Source organism: Paroedura picta, chromosome 3 (genome assembly GCF_049243985.1).
Source record: "Paroedura picta isolate Pp20150507F chromosome 3, Ppicta_v3.0, whole genome shotgun sequence".
In the NCBI taxonomy this organism is placed as follows: Eukaryota; Metazoa; Chordata; class Lepidosauria; order Squamata; family Gekkonidae; genus Paroedura; species Paroedura picta.
Window position 1 is genome coordinate 97015002 of NC_135371.1, and position 19923 is coordinate 97034924.

Sequence of the window (19923 nt, forward strand, 5' to 3'; positions counted from 1 at the left end):
TCTGCAAATTGGGGGTGGGAGGGGGAGTTTGAAGAAAAATTTCTCACCTCTGAATGTATTCCCATTTCACACATTTAAGTATCCAGAAATGGGTCCATATTATCAAATATATTAACTACTTTACAAGTTTCTGTATTGTCCCACTAGTTTCATCATAATCAAGCCATCTCTGTGGAGCATTTGGGGCCTTTTCGCACGGGGATCTTTGTTGCAAATTGTTTGCGGAATGAAAAATCGCCATTTAAAATAGTGGAATTCGTCGTTATGCATACCTGCCTTTGTAGTGGAATCAGTTGCGTTTTTTAGCGTTTCCCACAGGCTTCCGGTCTCGGCAGAAATCGCTAGAAAGGAAGCGCTATTGCCAAGCTCGTCCCGCCCCTGGCCGTCAAGCAGCCAATGGGCAGCCGTTAGCATGCTCCCAAACAGCCCCTTTCCCTTTAAGAAAGGTTTAAAAAAAAAAAAAAACAGACCCATAGCAACGAATCTAGGTAGATTCGTTGCTACGGAGAGACCCATCCAGCTGCCTAATGTGAGCTGTCGTTTGATTGTATGATCGTTGGCACGCTGCCTCGAGTGATAAAAAAAAAATACCCCCCCCCCTCTCACGGGCCCGATTTTCGGCTGAATTTATGTGTAAAAAATAAAGGGACTTTATTTCAGCAAACGGGCTTTTACGTGGTTTGTGCTTAGTGATTAAAGGTGAAGGACTGAAGCCAGGGAAGCCTCTAAACAGAAAGAGGCTTGCTGGTGCGTTTATCCCCGCTCGCTCGGAGAAAAAAAATGGCGATCGCTTCGCCGGAAGTTTGGAGGAGAGAGCCAGGGGGAGGGACTTTGAAGAACCAGCAACAATGGTAACGCACAGGTCTTTAGCGCTACTGTTGCAGTTTGGTTGCAGGAGTGTATCGCTATCCGGAGGGTGAATCCACTTTTCTGGATTCCCCTGAAAGCGCTACAACGAAGCGCTTTTTGCAGGTCGGTTTCAGGATTGTTGCAGATTGTCTACGACGTCGTGGGTTATGGCAAATTAGTAGCGTTTCCAATTAGCAACCATTGTGCTATTTTGAAGCCGTGCGAAATGGCCCTTGGTTTTGACAGTGTTAGTTACCTGAACATCATTTACATTTAAAACCCATTTCAGGGAAAACATTTTCCTCACTTGCGACTAGTAAAGCAGCTTGTGTCAATGCTTTTTGGTTTTATTTGAACTTGTGTGTAGTATCTCATTTTTTTTTAATTGGACCTCCTTTTTTACCATCATTCCCCTTCATCATTTTTTGAAACCTTTCCCTTTTCTTTTTGGTTAGGGGTTTACAGATTTAACTGTTCACATGTATGGCATTGTTAAATCTCCAAAGCATAGTTAAGTCCTGTTTCCCAGACAATAAGTCATGTATTTGCCTTCTACTTAGGGAACAAGCAGAATTTACTGCTCACCAGTTTCTAGATTGAGCTCCATTCAATGGGAGAGGAAAGAGTATCAAGAAACTGCAGCCAGCTTTCAGCCACTCCAGGAAAAAATAAAGCTTGTTTCTGTTCTCCCAAAGCCTACTTGAAGATTCAAGAATCGCATATGAAAATTGAGTGGCCGTGGGAAATGGGGGAGGCTTCATGAAGTGCTCTTCTCAAATTTTGTGCCTTTCTGCTTTAGCATTCTTAGTAGTAGACCATAATGACTTAAAAGAAGTCAAACATTAATTATTGTACGAGGACAATAGGGTCCAAGAAAAGTAAGTGGATGAAGTTAATCTTCAGTGCTCTATCCGAGACAAAACTACTTCAAAGATATTTGAACATGTAATGAAAAAGCAGATTTTTATTAATTCTGTCCATTATTTAGCATTGCTGTAAATGGCTTACATTTACTGCAACTTCTGTACAGACGTGTGGTTTTGAATTTACTAGAACAGCGCAATTTAAAATGAAAAATAAATGCTTAACAGTTCCACACAAGATTTTACAGTCCAACATTTCACTGAGTAGGTGAAAAGACAGTTACTACAGAGTTATTCAGCATGAATAAAAAACTACAACTTTTATTTTTAAACAGGAGTCACTTGTTTTAATTTTTACACTGTTTAAAATTACTGTGAAAAATAATGAAAAAGCTTTTTAATAATGCCATACACCAGCATAATATAGGATTTGTCCCCATTATATATCTTTTAATATACAAAGTAGAATGTTGACACACTACTGAATCCGTGCTCTTACAATGGGAGGAGAGGATATTTTCATACACAGCCTTTGACCAGAAAGAAAGCCTCAAGGTCGGTCCTTTAATGTTTTCCAACATGAGGCTCTATTCTTTGCCTGAAAGTATTGTTCCTATAAAACAGCAGTAGCATAAAATGTGTTTACCTTTGTAGAGCTGATCTCCCTACTTTTGCTATTGATCAGTGAATGAGGCTCAGTTCTGAAAGGGTGGAGACTATGGTCCCTTACAGTTATTACACACTTTATCTTGAAAGGTCTAACATACCAAGGTCTTGCCACCCATTTATTTTTTAAAGTCTTAATCCCACAGACAAATTTTTAAAATGTTAAGAAAAATTGGGGCCAGTATTTGTTTGTTTTCTTTCTATTTGTTTTCTTTCTTTGGGGTGTTCAATTTCCCTCCCCCCTTCTGTATTTTGAGTTTTATTGAAATTAGATGGGTAGGAGTTGACATGCTTCCAAAATAGTGAAAACAGAATTACTACAACCCTTGCTATCTAAAGCTGAAACATCACTTAAGATGCTGGGTATTCAATTCCTCCCCTCCCCACAAAAAAAGCCAAAACCCACATCCCTCCTGGAGGAGTAAGATCTAAACAACCACAACTAGAATGAGTATCACTACTACTGCTGTTCTGTAAAGTGTACATGAAGAGTTCCTGCAGTTCTCTAATATGCATGCAATTTCTATCACAGCTGTCATTCTACTGCTCATGCAAGCAGAAGAAAAATCTTTGGATTTTGTTTGCTTTCCTGTGTCACTAGTGTAAGTAGAAAACAGAAGGGCAACTTTGATTCAATACTTCAGAGGAAAATGTGCAGTTTCAGTACTGTATTTCTCCAGGTCCAACTCAAAATATTCTTGTCATGTTAGCCATCAGGTCAACAGGAATTTGATCTGTTACCTTCCCTCTTTTGGATACTCCTATATACCTATAATTAATTTTAATTTTTCACATTCAACTAGAATCAAATTAATCACTTTTTAAAAACCCTATAACTGGGATGTACTTACATTTTAAAATGAAGTAAATAAAGTGCTTTTGGCAAGTGTCAGAAGATTAAGCTCTTCTCATGGCCAAGAGCAAAGTATACATTGCCATGTAAATTAAGCCCCATTGAACTCCCTGCATGCTGGACAGAATGAAGATATGGCAAGCTCTCAGATCATTCTGATGTTCTTACGTTTGCAAATAACGGCTTGTATACAAGCACGACAAAGTCTTAGTCACTTCCCACCTTATCATTCATGGTAGTAAATATGCAGGTATTTTGTAAAGCTAGGAGGCTATGTTTCAAAGACAGCTTGGCACTTGTTCCAACAGTAGTGTGCACTATTTACTTCTGCTGCTGTTTTCAAGGAGAGTGTATTTTTGGTTTATTCTGGGTGGCAAGATTGGCACACTAATCCTAAACACATTGACTCAGATGTCTGTCCCACAGATTTTATAAGAGTTTACTTCAGTCAGTGTGCTTAGGTTTACAGCCTAAGGATCTGACCCCTGCTTTACTGGTTCAAGAGCTGTAACATTCCTTTTTCGCTGTTAGCATGCCCTAACATACCCTATGAAAGGCCATTCCTATTAGATCCCATGTGCAAGTTAACATACAGCATGCATATCTGGGGCTAGCCAATTATTCCCACGTAAGCATGATATGGCAAGGCACTGAAGAGACAGAAGTCAGAATTTTCCCTGCTTTATTCAAAGTGCTTTTTTCTCCTAGCACTAAAAACAACTAGCCAGACAAGAAACAATATGTTTGTTGACGCTTGTATACTTTAAATGGCTTGTGTTGAACCTTAACAGCATGTTTAACTTGAAAGTTCTTTTCCAATTCATTTGCAGTTTTGTAAAAAAAATAAAAATGAAATCCACAAATTGGACAAACACATGAAATCAAAAGAATTAGAGCCTTTCCTCCCCTGCTAAAGTAGTTATTCTCATGTAATCATAGTACTGATTCTGGTATACTTCCATTATATTGGTAAACAGCCACACATACATTTGTCCGTGCACACCACTAGTTTAAACTCAGGCAACAGGGACTAAAATGATTAGTATGTCACTTCCCAAGTTTAACTTTTCTAATTTTCTTTGAAATAAGATCAGGGTCCCATGGTCTATCTTTCCAGAAACCAATACTTGTTAGAATTTGCTTTAAAAACTGGCAGAACAAACACTTTCATCCAATTGGTTTGCAAACTACTATTAAAATACTCTCTGAAGCTTAGGTTACCTGCTAAACATACATACCATTAAGAGCTCATTAACTGCTTACCTGTTAACTGGTTTGTCTTTGACTGGTCATCTGTGAGTTACACAAATGGGATTCACCCTTGTGCTAAGAACTTTGTAAAGATTTAGTAAAGGAGCTGACATTCCTCTGGAAGAGCAATGAGGAAAACTCAAGGGAAATGTTCTCAGCAATGCTGCACTTGCAGCACTCAGAAGAGAAGTAAGCAGGAAGGTAATTATTCCACTCTTTGGGACAGTGCAGAGAGGCTGGTCTCTGTGCCTAAGAGAAAGGGCATGAGTCCCTGCTCCCTCACTAGAAGTGTAAAAGGTTATCTGCAGTCATAGCAGCCAGTTGTGGGACTGCGGAGAGACTATAAAGAATAATAAACATGATATTTTACTCCCATGTATTGAGCCTAAACTGCTGGGGATTTTCATTTAGAACCCTAACCTTTAAAAAGAGGATTAAGAAGAGGTGTCCAGGTAAAATTCTTACTTTACCATGAATATTTCTGTTGAATAATAGAAAATGTAGTTAGTACACTGTGAATATATTATGCTCCATATTTACATATTGCTGGTAAATGTATGCATTTTATTGCCAAATTTGACAAGCTGTTTTGCTGTGCTCTGTGAGGCTGTATGTGAAAGTAACCCCAAATATCCAGTTGTGTACACGAACAAGCAAGTATCTGCATGAACACACTAATTTAGTTTAATTTTTTTTCTTTTTTTGCAGTGTAGATCAAATAAACCGGTACAGCTTATGTAAGTTTAGTCCTGGAATGTGAGGGGTAACCAAGCACACAGGCTCGCTTATTATGTCCAACTTTCAGCCTGTGTCTTTACTGATAGTGATCTAATGGATTTCGGTTTCAGCCCCAGGAACCCCCACTGAATACTGGGAGATTCCTTTAAATGAAACTTTGAAAAAAGAAAAGAACAAGGAAAACACATAAAATTAGAGTACCTATTGAGATACTACAGAACAATGCTGCCAGGATTAATACTTCCAGACATACCAAAATTCAACACTTTTGTGACCCCTTAGAAAAAATATATCATGTGTCATGATAAAGCAATCTGTCATCTAAAAACCATTCTTATCATACACTATACAACCTATTTTACAATCATTTGATAATCTGCTATTAAAGCTGTAGTAGCCCTTCCATTGTTTTCTTCAAATAGCAACAAATGATACATATTTGAAACTATATCTAAAATATATTAATAGCTTAATGTCCTAGTATTTTGATTTTTAACCCACTTATTAGGTTATTAAGCCCCGCTATTTCTTCTTACAGAAATATTCAGGCCACTTATAGTAAAAATCATTCCCTCCTTTATTTAGAGTGGCAAAGTATTTTAATTTCCTCCCAGAAAATTCCTAAGGTGCTCAAAGAATGGGCTACTACAGCTTACAAATTGTTTAAAGTATAAATCAGTGATGACAAGGAAAATTTCACAAGACATATACGGTTGTTTTATGGCACACTAGTAGTTTGATACTGAAGGGAGAGAGCTGCACAGACTAAGTTCTACTTTAAACCACAAAATCAGTAGCGGAATCTTCCTTATCTCCAGGAAACAAGATGAAACAGTTGATGACAACAAGGTGAAATACAGGTCTGTAACCATACATAGACTTGGGATTTTTATCTTCCACAACTAAGAGGATTTCCCCCCTGTAGTTTGGTCTATTTTATCTTCTGCATATCTTATTTGAAACAAAATCTTTAAAAGAATTATTACAATTATTATTACAATAAACATAAAATATTGGGCATAATTACAACTATTTTGTATGTCAATGATATTTATATGTTTATATATATATGTATGTATTTATATAGAAAGTATGTATATATGTACATATATATATATATGATTCCTGACTGTTAAAGTCAATGGCAACTTAACCATCAACTTATAATGGTGTCAAGAGTATACACGTCTGCCCCAATCCAGTGAGTGATCAATGGGCAGAAAGAAAATTCTTTCTGCTTGTGGATCTGCTCTACTGGGAGTGCAAAAAGCTGCCGTAGAGGTAAGCCACTGATGTTCAATACTCCAGAAATTCCTGATCTGTGCATACATCATGCCACAGATGAATACCACTAACAGGTCTAAGTCAGTTCTGCCTCCTTTCAAACAGATGATCAGATCTATCAGTGCTGATCATATCCTTATGTAGAGGAAAGACGTCTCAAAAGTGTGGCAGCAGAGCTCTGCTCTTTACTCGGTAGAATCAAGCAATTCTAAGCACCCCATAGAGGTAAATGCACAATTTTGCACTTTGTGAAAAAATGATTTGTCACTAATATTGATCTCCTAATTTTAAAAAAGCACAGGTTTTGTGGCTTTTAAATTGTGTCTAAGGAGAACATTAGACATGCCACTGGTTGTGCATATCAGTTTTATTTTGCTAACTATAGCTGTTCTGGATTGTGGCCACTGTACACACACGCGCACGCGCGTATATATATATATAATATGCACCAATACATACGTAAGTACACACGCATATGGCAATAAATTGAGTATGGAAAAAGTTAATTTCTCCACATAGAAGTAAACCTTTTAAAAATTATGCATATTTTCCTGAAAGTTTCCTGATGGGCAGTCAAGACGGATCTTTTTGCTGACAATCTAGCCCAAGATTCTTACAATTATGGCTATCGCATTAAATGGAAATATCTAGGTTGTTTTCTTTAAAAAAGTTTACACATCTGTTAAAGACAGAGCTAGTTTTCTAGTAGCTCACAGAACATGTTTGACAAATATCAAAAGTATGCATTTCAGATTTGATTTGGAATACACTTCAATCCCTACTCCCACCCCCCTTAAAGAAGGCTGAATTTATTGGCCAAATTGATTTATATAGAAGGGTCACTATGAAAGTCTTGATCAAGTTAGAAAAGTCAACCTATATTCACATGAGTGTATTCAAAGATTAATATCTAGAGGTCATTAAACTATGAGCTGCCCCACCTTAAAAAACAGCTGTACAATAGGCATCTTGAAGTTTTACATAATTATGTAAGAAAAAATGAGCAAGCTTTCACTGTATATAAAGTTAAAGGAAATTGCTAAAACCAGACAATAATAGCTATAAAAGGCACAACTTCCCTTTTCCGATATACAGTTGTAAACTTTCTTCATGAACATGCACAAATCAAACAATGCTACCTTAACTATACAAAAAACTATACTAAAACAGAAATCTAAAACATTTTATCCAGCCAACTTGCAGAAATTCCTAGCAGAATGTCAACAATGTAGATTCTGAGCTTGACACCGCTGTTTTTGGTGCATCCTTTACTGCCAATATGGTGGTGTAGCACATGGATGAAAAAACTTAAATCCATTTTTCCTTCCTTTTCTTCTTCCTGTAATCATTTAGTTAGAAGGGGCTGCTTCTGAAACCTAGGTCTTGGCCCTCTGTAAACCACATGTAGTGCATAATTACAAAAACAAAACAAGAACACCCAATATAGTTGCAAGGACAAAATTAACAAGTCTTTTAGTTTATAAAAAAAGAAGCTATAATGACTTTTTTTCTTAAGGCAATTTTTCTGTATTAAGGCAGTCATTTCTGATGAAACAACAGTTTTTTGATATTTCCATTTGAATATTTTGGTAACTGATTGCTGATGATTTCTGCCAACATTTCTGGAAACTCAACACTCATGGATTTATCCAAAAACGTTTGGAAGCAAAAGCTTAGAAGATTCTCAACCACCTGCAAATTATAAGAGAGAAGGATGAAGCCAAGTTTCCAATAGACAAAAACAAACACTGATGTTGTCTTGTGAAATAGTTTAAATCACAAGACTAAATCATCAAAATTTCTGTGTCTGTAGTGGTGCATATAAACACCAAATAGTGACATATGGCAATATAAATTAAATGGAAAACAAACATTAGTTTGGTTCAAATATAACAGGAAACCATTGCCTTCCATTATGGAAAGAGGGTGGGGAAAGAACCTGTGGACTTGTTCTCTTCCCTTCTTTACCTTCCCCTCCTGCACAACCAATTCATCCCTAGCTTCATGAGAAACCATACCTTAGCACTGTGCTCAAACTGGCAAACAATGGTCAGTGCCAACCAGAATTATAAACAAGAGTTTATTCCCAGATAGAAATCCTGGTTTGCAGGGAAAGCATAAATAATTCATTAGTTTGGAGGAAACAAAACATTATGGTTTTCTGCAACATGACAATCTCAAATTGTCTGTGCACGTAAGGGAAAGGAAGCAGGGAGTATGGGACTCTAGATCTCAAGATTCAATTCATATAGCAGAAAACCACATGATTTGCCGTTGCCTTTGCCACAATTAAACCAAAGCACAGTTTGCAGTAAAGACAATTTAGAACCCAGAATACCATCTGAAACTGCGCAAGGGATTACAACTAGAAAGGAAAACAACTGACTGTCCTCCCCATCTGCTTACACGCAGGCCTCTTTGGATTCTGGCCTGTGATTACATACATACCCAAGTGAAATAAATGATGCCACTTCCTGGCATATAAAGGATAGACTATAAAAGGAAAAACATATGTGGCCTTGTTCAGCCTTTCCTTTGATCTGACAGTAGAATACTGCATAGCAGGGGCACTGTTTTTTTTCTTCTTCTCCTGACTGTACATCTCAATGCAAAGTATCTACTCTGGTTGAATCAAGCGTTAACCTCTACAAAATACTGCAGGTGGGAGACTATTTGCATTTGTAATCTTCGAAGACACCAAGTGCCAGAAAGTTATCCTGTCGCTCCTGCCTTCATTGCCCTCTCTGTTGCAGCACTTTGGTTTAGGAAGGTCAACACCACTCAGGCTAGGTGATGGACTTTTCCTCACGATACCAGTTGCCAGTCAAGTGTTGTGCATACAGAATTAATGGAAGTCAGTCTACATGCCATAAAACTCACATCATGCATGGAGTCCAAAAGCTTTGTCAGTTGATAAAAACGCTGCCAGTTCTGACTAGAGTTCCCTTCTCTCTTCACAATGGCTTTCCCCAGCTCTTTGATGTAAGTCATACGGATTTCTTCAAACAGGGCTTGGCTCTTCAGGCCCTCCTTAGGAACTGAAATATCAAGACACAGTATTTAGAATACTTCCTTTGGTCAAGTATTTATTTCCATAAAATCACTTCCATCAGGAATTTAATGCTGCAGAAACAGGGAAAAGAATGGACACTGAATAAAAAAGAATGCTTCATTTTATTTAAAGTGAAGGGATGATACTTCCATTTTATGACGACAGAATATTTCTAAATCACAATTTTATAGCACTTTGCATCATTACATTACATGAGCATGGAGGAGGTCAGCTAGTATTCAACCTCAGAGGAACATTTAGTATTGACAAATGTACATGCCTTCATTCATACAATGGAGGAGATAGTGTCCTAGGATGAGAGGCTGATCATGAATGAGGCATAGCAGCCTTTTTCAACCTTCTGATAATGGAGGAGACCTCTGAAATAATTTTTCAGGCTTTAAGGCAGTGGTCCCCAACCTTTTTATCTCCGGGGACCGGTCAATGCTTGACAATTTTACTGAGGCCCGGAGGGGCGGTAGTCTTTTGCTGAGGGATGTCGCCACCACCGCCTGAGCCCCTGCTCCACTTGCTTTCCCGCTAGAGCCCCTGACTTCCTACCACCCACTTGGGGGTGCTGCCAGCAGCAGCTGCGCAGTGCCACACTGAGGGGGAGCGCCAGCCATGGCGGCCAGTGGAGAGCACCAAAGGTGAGCTGGCAGCAGAGTGGCAGGGCAGCCCCTGAGGCAGCAGCCGGGGAGGAGGACGAGGAGGAGCCGCTGCCCGCTACCGACTGATCTACGGACCGCTACCGGTCCCCAGACCGGGGGTTGGGGACCACTGCTTTAAGGAACTCTGGAAGTAATGTTAGCTGCCAAACCACCCTGCCACATCCCCCGGAAGTGACATGTCACCACCCGTCTTAAGATTCAAGGAGGATCGAGGGGAGGAGGAAGCGGTTTAAGCTGGGAATAGGCGTGTAGGCTCTCCCAGGCACAGAAACCATGAGAGAATTTACTCCTGCTTGGTGGCTGTTCTTAGCTTTTGGGCAAGGGGAAAGGCTGCAGACCCCCTTCAGAGTTACCATGGACCCTCAAGGATCCACGGACCCCTGGTTGGGAATCCCTGAGGTACAGGGTAAGCAGGAATCTTTGTGTACTGGAAACTAGCAAGGCTGAATCTGAGAGATTCAAATGAGGTTTAACAGGTTAGATCCAGAGGAAGATTTTCAATTAATCTCCCTTCCTGAGGCAGACCTCCTACTCCCCCTTATCTTGTTCCTAGGGTTCCTCAGAAGCAGTACTGGAATGAGGCATGTAGGGCTGCAGTGGGAGGGTGAAGAAAGCTGCATTTCACTGACAGAAACCTCTTCTGTCAATGGAAACTTCCAGTGGATCTAAACTAACGATTTCATCCTCCTGGAAAATAACCTCTGTGATGCCATATAAATGCCAACTACTTTCATTTTCAAAGGAAGATTAGACATTCACCTACCTGTAGAGAGAAGCAGCAAAGTTTTCATACAGAGATATTCTTCATATGAAACCTGAAGCCGTGCTAACTCATTAGTTACCATCAGCAAACGTTTGCATTGTTCATACATGCAGGGCAAATTCATTCTCTGCCTGAAAAAGCAAGAGTTCATACTCATCAATACCAGTACCAAGGCCAATATTTTTCTAGGTAGAATGGTCAAAGATAAGAACCAGCAGAGAGAGAAATATTGGGAACATCTCTGCCAGCTCTATGGATCCAAGTTTAGCATATCTTGTGACTCAAAATTTGTAGGATCCAGGACCATCTCAATATGCAGTTTACTATAATTTTTTATCCTGTTTAAAATTGCACTTTTGTAAGCCACTTTGGATTCGCAATAGAGAGAAAGATAAATAAGCATTTAATTAATATACTACCTTTCCCCTACCTTAGGGGATGCCAGTTTTTTAGGAGCAAGGATTTATCAGGAAGCATACTCCCATGCATTTTGTAACATAGGAGTGTTCATGCAATCAAAAAAGCCTGCTTACTTAGTAGTTATTTCAGTAGAGACTTACACTCAATGTATGTACACAGAATTGCAGCCAAGATACTATTAAGCTTAAACAAATAAACAATGCCTAGTTGCACCTTCAGGGTTTGGATTGAGAACTGTCCAGCATCACCACTTGAGATCTCCCCGACTGCAAAGCAGTGCCCCCAAATTTCAATCAACCCTGTGTCTTTTCATAAGAAGAGATACAACATTTCTCAAATATTCTGAAGTCATGAGGGAAAACCTGGGTTTTGTCAATTTTTCTGAAAGAAATTGAAATTCTGGGGAAAACCCAAATATATGCAAATACTTATTTCCATCTTAACCTTAACCTCAGTTAGTATACAAAATTGAACCATTGGACATATTTATGGAATTTAAATGTATAAATGACTTCATTTTCTGTAATACAAATGCAAGTATATCCCTGGCAAACTGTTGTACCCTATGATACTAGAGCACATCTATTCTTGTCATCTGAAAAGTTGGTCGGAGGTGGGCGAACTAAAGGTAGAAAACAAATAATACTACCAGTATATTAAGATAGAAACTTGTATTTTTTAACAAAACACTGAACTATATTGTTACCAAAAATATGTTACATGTAAACAAACAAAAAAATCTTCAAAATATTGTATATTCCAGCACCCATAGAAGTTATTATCTAATACCGCAGACAACCTTGAATAAACATTTTCATAACACATTTTTGATAAAACTTTGTTTTTCATTTGTCTCATTACAAAAGTGGATTTTTTTTTTTACATTGCTCAGCGGGGGAGAATCTCCTGATCGTTCCTGGCCCTAGAGAAGCACGTCTGGCCTCGACCAGGGCCAGGGCCTTTTTGGTCCTGGCCCCTACCTGGTGGAATGAGCTCCCGGGTGAGCTGCGGGCCCTGCAGGATTTACTAGCTTTCCGCAGGGCCTGCAAGACAGAGCTCTTCCACCAGGTTTTTGGTTGAGGCCGGAGTCAGCGAATGAGTGCCAGAATTCCCCCCCCCTGCCCCGGACCTAGTAAGTTAGATCTCCTCCCCACCCTCCCTGCCGCTCTGATAGCAGGGGATAGGAATAATGAGATCTTCCGCCATGTTGGGATTGTTTTTAAAGTCTTTTAATGCAGTGGTCCCCAACCCCCGGTCCGGGGACCGGTACTGGTCGGTTAATAAGTTGGTACCGGGCCGCAGATCCTCCTTGTCCTCCTCCCTGGCTGCTGCCTCGGGGGCTGCCTTGCCACTCTGCTGCCGGCTCACCTTTGGTGCTCTCCAGCAGCCACCATGGCTGGGGCTCCCCCTCGGCAAGGCACTGCGCAGCTGCTGCTGGCAGTGGCCACCAGCAGATATTGGGAAGTCAGGGGCACCAGCGGAAAAGCAAGTGGAGCAGGGGCTCAGGCAGTGGCGATGACGTCCCTCCACAAAAGACTACACCCCCCCCCCCCGGGCCTCAGTAAAATTGTCAAGTGTTGACCGGTTCCCCGGTGATAAAAAGGTTGGGGACCACTGTTTTAATGGGTATTTTAATGGGGATAAGACTATTGTGACCCGCCACGAGCCTACGGGGAGTGGCGGGAAATAAATCTAAATAATAATAATAATAATAATAATAATAATAATAATAATAATAATAAAAACAGGATTGCCTGGTAAAGACAGGGTAGATAATGTTGTAAACCGCCCTGAGACCTATTGGGAGAAGGGCGGTCTAAAAATTAAATAATAATAATAATAATAATAATAATAATAATAATAATAATAATAATAATAATAATAATAATAATAAATCCCCAAATAAATAAATTCCCCAGAGATGCAAGGTAGAACATCAGTCTAGTCTACTTCTTTACCATAAAGATGGACTCAGACAATTTATGCTATTTTAAACAATATATTATTCATACTGGCCTGTTTATCACTAACATGACCAACATGGACACTTTTTTCTGATATAAACTGAAAAGATCTAAATCTATTTACAAAATTGCTACAGAAAATAAATTTTAAAAATCATATTCACCAGTAGAAAGCCACCCAGCAAAACCTTGCAGATGACCCTCCTTCCACTCAACTGGAGGAAACATAAAATCCTCTGAATAAGATGCTGAATACTTCTAAAATCTCCATGCAAACCTTGCACACCTTTTCCAGCACATACCAGAACTGCATTAGTGTTAACTAGCTTTATGTGTAAACAAATCCAGATTTTTAATATGGTACAGAGAAGTTACTTTAAAGCAAAATTCTAGTAAGATGTAGAAAACTGAAATGTTCAGGACAGCATTTTAATAAAGGAATTAGAACTTTATTATAAAAGCTCAGAATTTTGCTTTTATAGGGAATATAGGACTGTAGTTATTCACATTTCTTTTACTGCATGGTCTGATATCTTCACACACTGACTTTCTACATTATGGCTTTGACATGCTTTAGATTAAGGTCACTCAATGCACTACCCATGGCACTATGAAATCAGCCAACACCTTTCCTGAGACTTATCAAGTGCTTTTAGACAATCAGTGAGGCCAAGTGGGGATTTTGCTCAGAAAACCTTCTGATTGGCCACTGGAGATTTAACTGGCAGATTTTTTTTTTAATGTAAAGCTTTCGCAACTGCCGCTACCATAGCACAAGGATCCTCACTGTGTGACAGAAAGTAACTTGTGGCAGGCATTTTGTGGCTAGTTCCTATCTCTTGTGGCAGCTATTGTATGGCTCCCCATTTTGTGGCTGAACCCACAATGCTGTGCCAGAATTCCAAAGGTGCCCACAGGCTGAACAAGGTTGGGGACTGCTTTTTGCTTATTTAGTTTCCTACTGTCGCCTGAGTCCTACTACATCATTTATTACCGGGCATTTGATCAAACTATTTATTTTACATTCTGTAAACTGTTTTCAGTCTCAATGAGACAGGTAGGTTGTACATTGTAAATAAAGTAAGATAAATATTTATATACCTTTTTAAAAAAACTAAATTTAATCTTCTGGTTTTGGAAATATGATGTTCTTTTTTACCACCAAGCTACTATTTAACATAAGTCTGAGTCCAGACTTATCTAAGGAACTGCCTGAGTATGCCCCCGGATGAGCATTATGCTTGGCTAACGCAAACAGGCTGGTGGAACTCGGCCCCAAAGAGGTGCGCTTGGCCCTGGCTTGCTAGAACAAGCTGCTAAGTAAGATCAGAGCCCGGCCTGAATTCCAGCAGTTTTGCAGGGCCTGTAAAATGGAGCTCTTCTATCAAGCCTTTGGTTGAGACCAGTGTGCACCTACTGCATATAGCAGTAATTACTGGGCCTCCCCTTACATGCATGCACTATGTCTGTATTTGCTCATATGTACAGATGTAATAGTGTGAATTGCCCCCTCTATTTCTGGGGTAAGAATTTTTCATCTTTCCCGAGTCACCCGGTTCGCCCATACTGGGACCAATGGCTGACTGTTGTTTTTATGGAGGAGCTGCATTGATAATTTATCCTATTCTATGTTTTACCAATGAGCCTCTTGTGGCGCAGAGTGGTAAGGCAGCAGAAATGTTGTCTGAAAGCTCTGCCCATGAGGTTGGGAGTTCAATCCCAGCAGTCGACTCAGCCTTCCATCCTTCTGAGGTCGGTAAAATGAGTACCCAGCCTGCTGGGGGGTAAACGGCAATGACTGGGGAAGGCACTGACAAACCACCCCGTATTAAAACGCTGGAGGGCGTCACCCCAAGGGTCAGACATGACTCGGTGTTTGCACCTTTACCTTTACTTATGTTTTACCAATTTTATTCTTCTTTTAGGTTTACTGTAAATATTTGTTTTGTCAGCCTCCCCAAGGCTCTGTGAGGGGTGGGATACAAATCAAATCAAATCAATAAGTAGCCAGTAGCTGCTAGATGGATGCTGCATTCATTTACTGCATGCTGTATTCAGGATGCTTTGCATACCGAGGAATCACACTGTTTGATAATTTGCCTGTTTGTTAAAAATGTTTATCTGTACCTGGGAATACACACACAGCTCTCTACCACTTTGGAAATGTGTTATGGTCTACAAGCTACGTACTCCTGAATAAACAAGCGGAAGATTTCAAGATGGCTTAAGGCTCTTGGTTGTTTTTACTGCAACAAATGGATGTGGCTTTCCCAATGTCATTTGCCAGTGTTTGTGACAAAGCTGTTGTTTTCAGTATATGCTTAGCTGGAAATAACCCCTATTGGATATAGTGAGACTTACTTCTGAGTAAACTTGCATAAGGTCATGCTGTATACATGTTTTTCACAGGGCAAAAGTATTAATTCTAATGTAAATATGAAAGGAGAATTTGGTGCAGAATAGCTTGGTTGCCAGAGAGCACAGCAAGATAATTTTAAAAGGTGGGTTTGTAACAACAACAAAAACTTTAAATGAAAAAATAAGCAGACTTAAGATAAAAAACAGATAAATATCATTCAACAGAATCCAATAACCCACTTATGAACTTTATCAACACACCACTAAAAGGAAACTGTTTTACTTCTACAGATCTATTCCAAAGTTTAGGAAAGGTACCATATTCCTTCAGAATTAAATACTGTCAGTTAATTTTGCCAAGAGCACACTTTTTAAACATCTATTTTGCTGAAATAAGCAAAGACTTGGGTGGCGATTATCATGAACTGAATCTGTCATTCCAAGAACACTTTTCTGACAGTAAGTCACAAAGAAAAAATAAGTTACTTCTAAGTCGACTTCTTTTACAGCACTACATTCTAAACACACTTACTCGAGGGGTAAACGCCATACAGCTTAGTGAAACCCCCTTTGTTGTCGTCGTCAAGTTGCAGCCCCTAACCCTTTTAAGGACAAGAGACTATTAGAAGGGGTTTGTCACTGCCTGCCTCTGTGTAGCAACCCTAGACTTCCCTGGTAGTCTCCCATCCAAGTACTAACGAGGGCTGATCCTGCTTGGCTATTAAGATCTGTCAAGATCTGTGTAGTTTGTGATATCCAGGTCAGAGCTCAGTGAAACTTACTTCTGAATGAACATGCTCAAGGTTTCCTTTGCCAAGCAACAAGAAAGGCACACAGTGTGAAAATATCAAATACAAAAGCAGAATGCAATACTGCATAGGCAAATACAAAATAATTTATGTTAGGAGCTGTGACATGCCACAAAATACATTGAGCAGAGACGTGAAACATTCCCCAAACTGCACTATACATGGTTAATATAAGACAATGGATTCTTCAGAGGATTTTTCCCATTGTATGTTCTAGGCTTGAATTCCATTAAGTAAAATATATTTTGTTTGTATAATGCTGATTTCTCACAGCTTTGTGCCTATGGTGTCATTATTGGTTGTGGAAGATTATTATGCTTGAATTACTTCATTTGAAGAAGATAATGGCAAGGCAAACTGTAGAAGAGTAATTGAAACGGACTTTTATCTGGAATTCCATCTTTTGAACTTTTATATTTTAGCTGCCATTATCTACAATTGCAGCACAGATTTTTTAAATAGGAACACTGGGGAGTCCATTGTCTTATATTAACCATGTATAGTGCAGTTTGGGGGATGTTACACATCTGTACTCAATGTATTTTATGGCATGTTACAGCTCCTAACATAGATGATTTTGTAGTAGTGTTGCGTTCTGCTTTTGTATTAAAGATGGTACTTTGGCAGGACAAAGATTCAGGAGGATTGAAGTTACACAGCAATAAACACTAGGATTGAAACGGAATGCTTATGAATTTGCCAGGACAATGTAATATTTAGCATATATTAGATACATTTAACAGCGTATTGGCAATATGATTTATTTCTAATTATGGCATGAATGTGTACAATACAACTGAGAATAGTTATAAAATAAACATGCATATTCAGTGTAACATACCTTCATATAACCTTACCTTCCAGTAAATTACATAATTAACAATGATATGGTGCTAAAGCAAATTTGCATTGTAATTACATTATAATTTCAGTATAACTACACTGCAATTACAATTCCCATTTCCTCCCTGTGTTATATGCCCTGTGAATTCACTTGTGCTATTCTGAACCTTGCTATTTAAATACAGCTATCTCAGCACTGAATGAAATGCCATGGTGGTATGACAGTACTTTATATTCCCCAATAATCTATATTTTGTTCAAACATCTTTACTCCCTGCCATACCTACTATTCAATGAACTATATAAATAAACACTGATCAGTAAAATTATAAAATCATAATGTACACACATCTTAAAGTATAGCAAAACAATAAATACTCAAAGACAGGAACAAATTATCCCAGTGAATGTAAAGACTGAATGGCTATCAGAACCAATCTCTCCAATCCAAATTTCTGAGCACCATAACACAATGGTTTCTAGCTTAATTGTACAATTATCTGAGATGTATTGGTTTATGAAGACAGCAGTATTCAGTTCTTCTTGGTACAGAATTTCAGTTTTACAGCACCAAGTACCACTTTAAAATGGGTTTTAAATGTGATTTTATCATGAACGTTTTAATTTTGTAAATATATAAAAACACTTTAAAGTGGCATAGTTAAGGCTTCAACAACTGAAATTACTAGTAGAGAGCAGATAAAATAAATAGTACATGTATTTGTTTAATGAACTCATTACTTATCCCTTGATAAGACTGCTGTTACAAAGAAAAAGATGAAATAAATGTGCTTGATTACCACTGAAAACTATTGCATGCAGTGGGCTAACAACCATTTCCTGTTTACATTTTGCTTCCCTTTTACAAAATGTTTTGTTACAAGTCAATGGGGGAATTCTATAAAAAATTCTATAAAACTACACTCAGCAAATAATCTTATCTAACTATGCCACTCCAATTAATCAATTAATCAATTGGGGTGCAGAATATAAATTCTTCATTTTCATGAAGTAATTAATTCATAAGTCTTAGATGAAGACATCTTGTCATTATTTGGAGATACATATATGAAAAACCTATGGCAAGTACATAAATTGCTTGGGGAATGGGGTTATTTCTGCCTGTCAGTGTCCAAGTTTTAACTTCTTGTTTTTATATACTGGGGATTTGGGGGGGCGGGGGGGGGGGAGAAGAGGTCAGATGGGGTGCTAGCTAATTAATTTAAGAGGTATATTCTTCCTTCCTTCCAATACAACAGCTGCTGAGCAGCCATCCTGAGTTCTTGTGGCTTCAACCAGCTGTTGTGTTACAACAGTATGAAATAACTGCCTTCATTGTTCACTTATTCCCACTTCCTCACTTTGGCCATGATCTAATTCTTGCACATGTAGGCAAAGAAATGCAGGGGCCCATCAGTTTAAGGCTCCCTTGGTCCAGCAAAGAACCAAATAGACCGAAGTCCAAAGATACCCAGATCTGGCAATGCATGACAGCAGGACCCAGGAAATGTTCCAAGAGCTGACCTACCAAGTCCTTTTCACCTCTCTCCCAGCTTCCTGTTAAGGGTTGGCATATATCAATTTGCAAGGATATACATACTCTACAGGCACTCACTCAGCCACAGCATCTCTTGGGATACGCTTTCTATGCATGTAGAAGCCATCACTGCACCACAGTTTGCCAATGCATGTACATCCCTGTCAGTTGTTGTCATTGCACAACCAGCTTGTCTAAAGGCTGAGACCTCCACATACTAATCAAGAGAGAAGGAGGATATTTTTTCTTTTGTCTTCTCTGTTTAAAGCTAAAGGAACAGTATGTAACAAAACAATTGGTATACAGTTATGGTTACAAATAATGGACACTAATAAAGTCATTGTTCATCTTTTTAATTTCAAGAATTTTGGGATAGAGATGGATGAGTGTGCTACTCTGGAAGTCTATGAAACAGTTGCACAAGCAGTTTTTTGATGGCCAGAAATAAAGGGATGTAGGGATGTAAAGGCATGTAATACAAATAATGCTAAACTGGCCCAGAATCAGTAAATGTGAATGAAGGTACTAACTAATCATCTAGTTTTTTTTACAAACCTAACCCATCTTACATTCATCTTGATGTTACAATCAAATTTAGAGCTGTCAAATGAAACTCATGCCCTCAGCAACTCAGAAAGCCTACCTTCAAAGCAAGTTGAGGTTTACAGCTCCTGAATTATTTTCTGCATTAAGCAGTAAATCCAAGCCAAAGAACAAGTCCACTCCCCCATTTAGCTTTGTAGCTGATATGGAGCATTAAGAAAATAATACAAAACATACGAGGAGTGAAAATGCTTGCAGCATCTTCTACTCCTCCACATGCAGCCGGCTAAGTGATCTTGGATCAGTCAGTTCTCTCAGCGCTCTCTCAGGCATCACCTACTTCACAGGGTGTCTTTTGAAAGGACAAGAAGAGAAGGTAATTGTAAGTTGCTTTGAGATACCCTTGGATAATGAAAATTGGCACAAAAGCCTTCTTCTTCCTTCTTTTTTCACACTCTT

The 19923-nt window shown here is 38.9% G+C and overlaps 1 protein-coding gene across 1 annotated transcript in view; it reads right to left on the reverse strand.

Moving 5' to 3' along the window:
- Positions 1 to 1793: 1793 nt before the first annotated feature.
- NR3C1 (nuclear receptor subfamily 3 group C member 1) overlaps positions 1794 to 19923 on the reverse strand; it is an 88320-nt gene continuing 70190 nt past the window's right edge. Inside the window, exons 7-9 of the mRNA XM_077326947.1 lie at positions 10991 to 11121; positions 9385 to 9542; positions 1794 to 8196 (exon numbers count right to left, since the gene is read on the reverse strand). Of these exons, the coding sequence (XP_077183062.1) occupies positions 8044 to 8196; positions 9385 to 9542; positions 10991 to 11121 (442 nt within the window). The 3' untranslated portion in view covers positions 1794 to 8043. The remainder of the gene's footprint in view (positions 8197 to 9384; positions 9543 to 10990; positions 11122 to 19923) is intronic.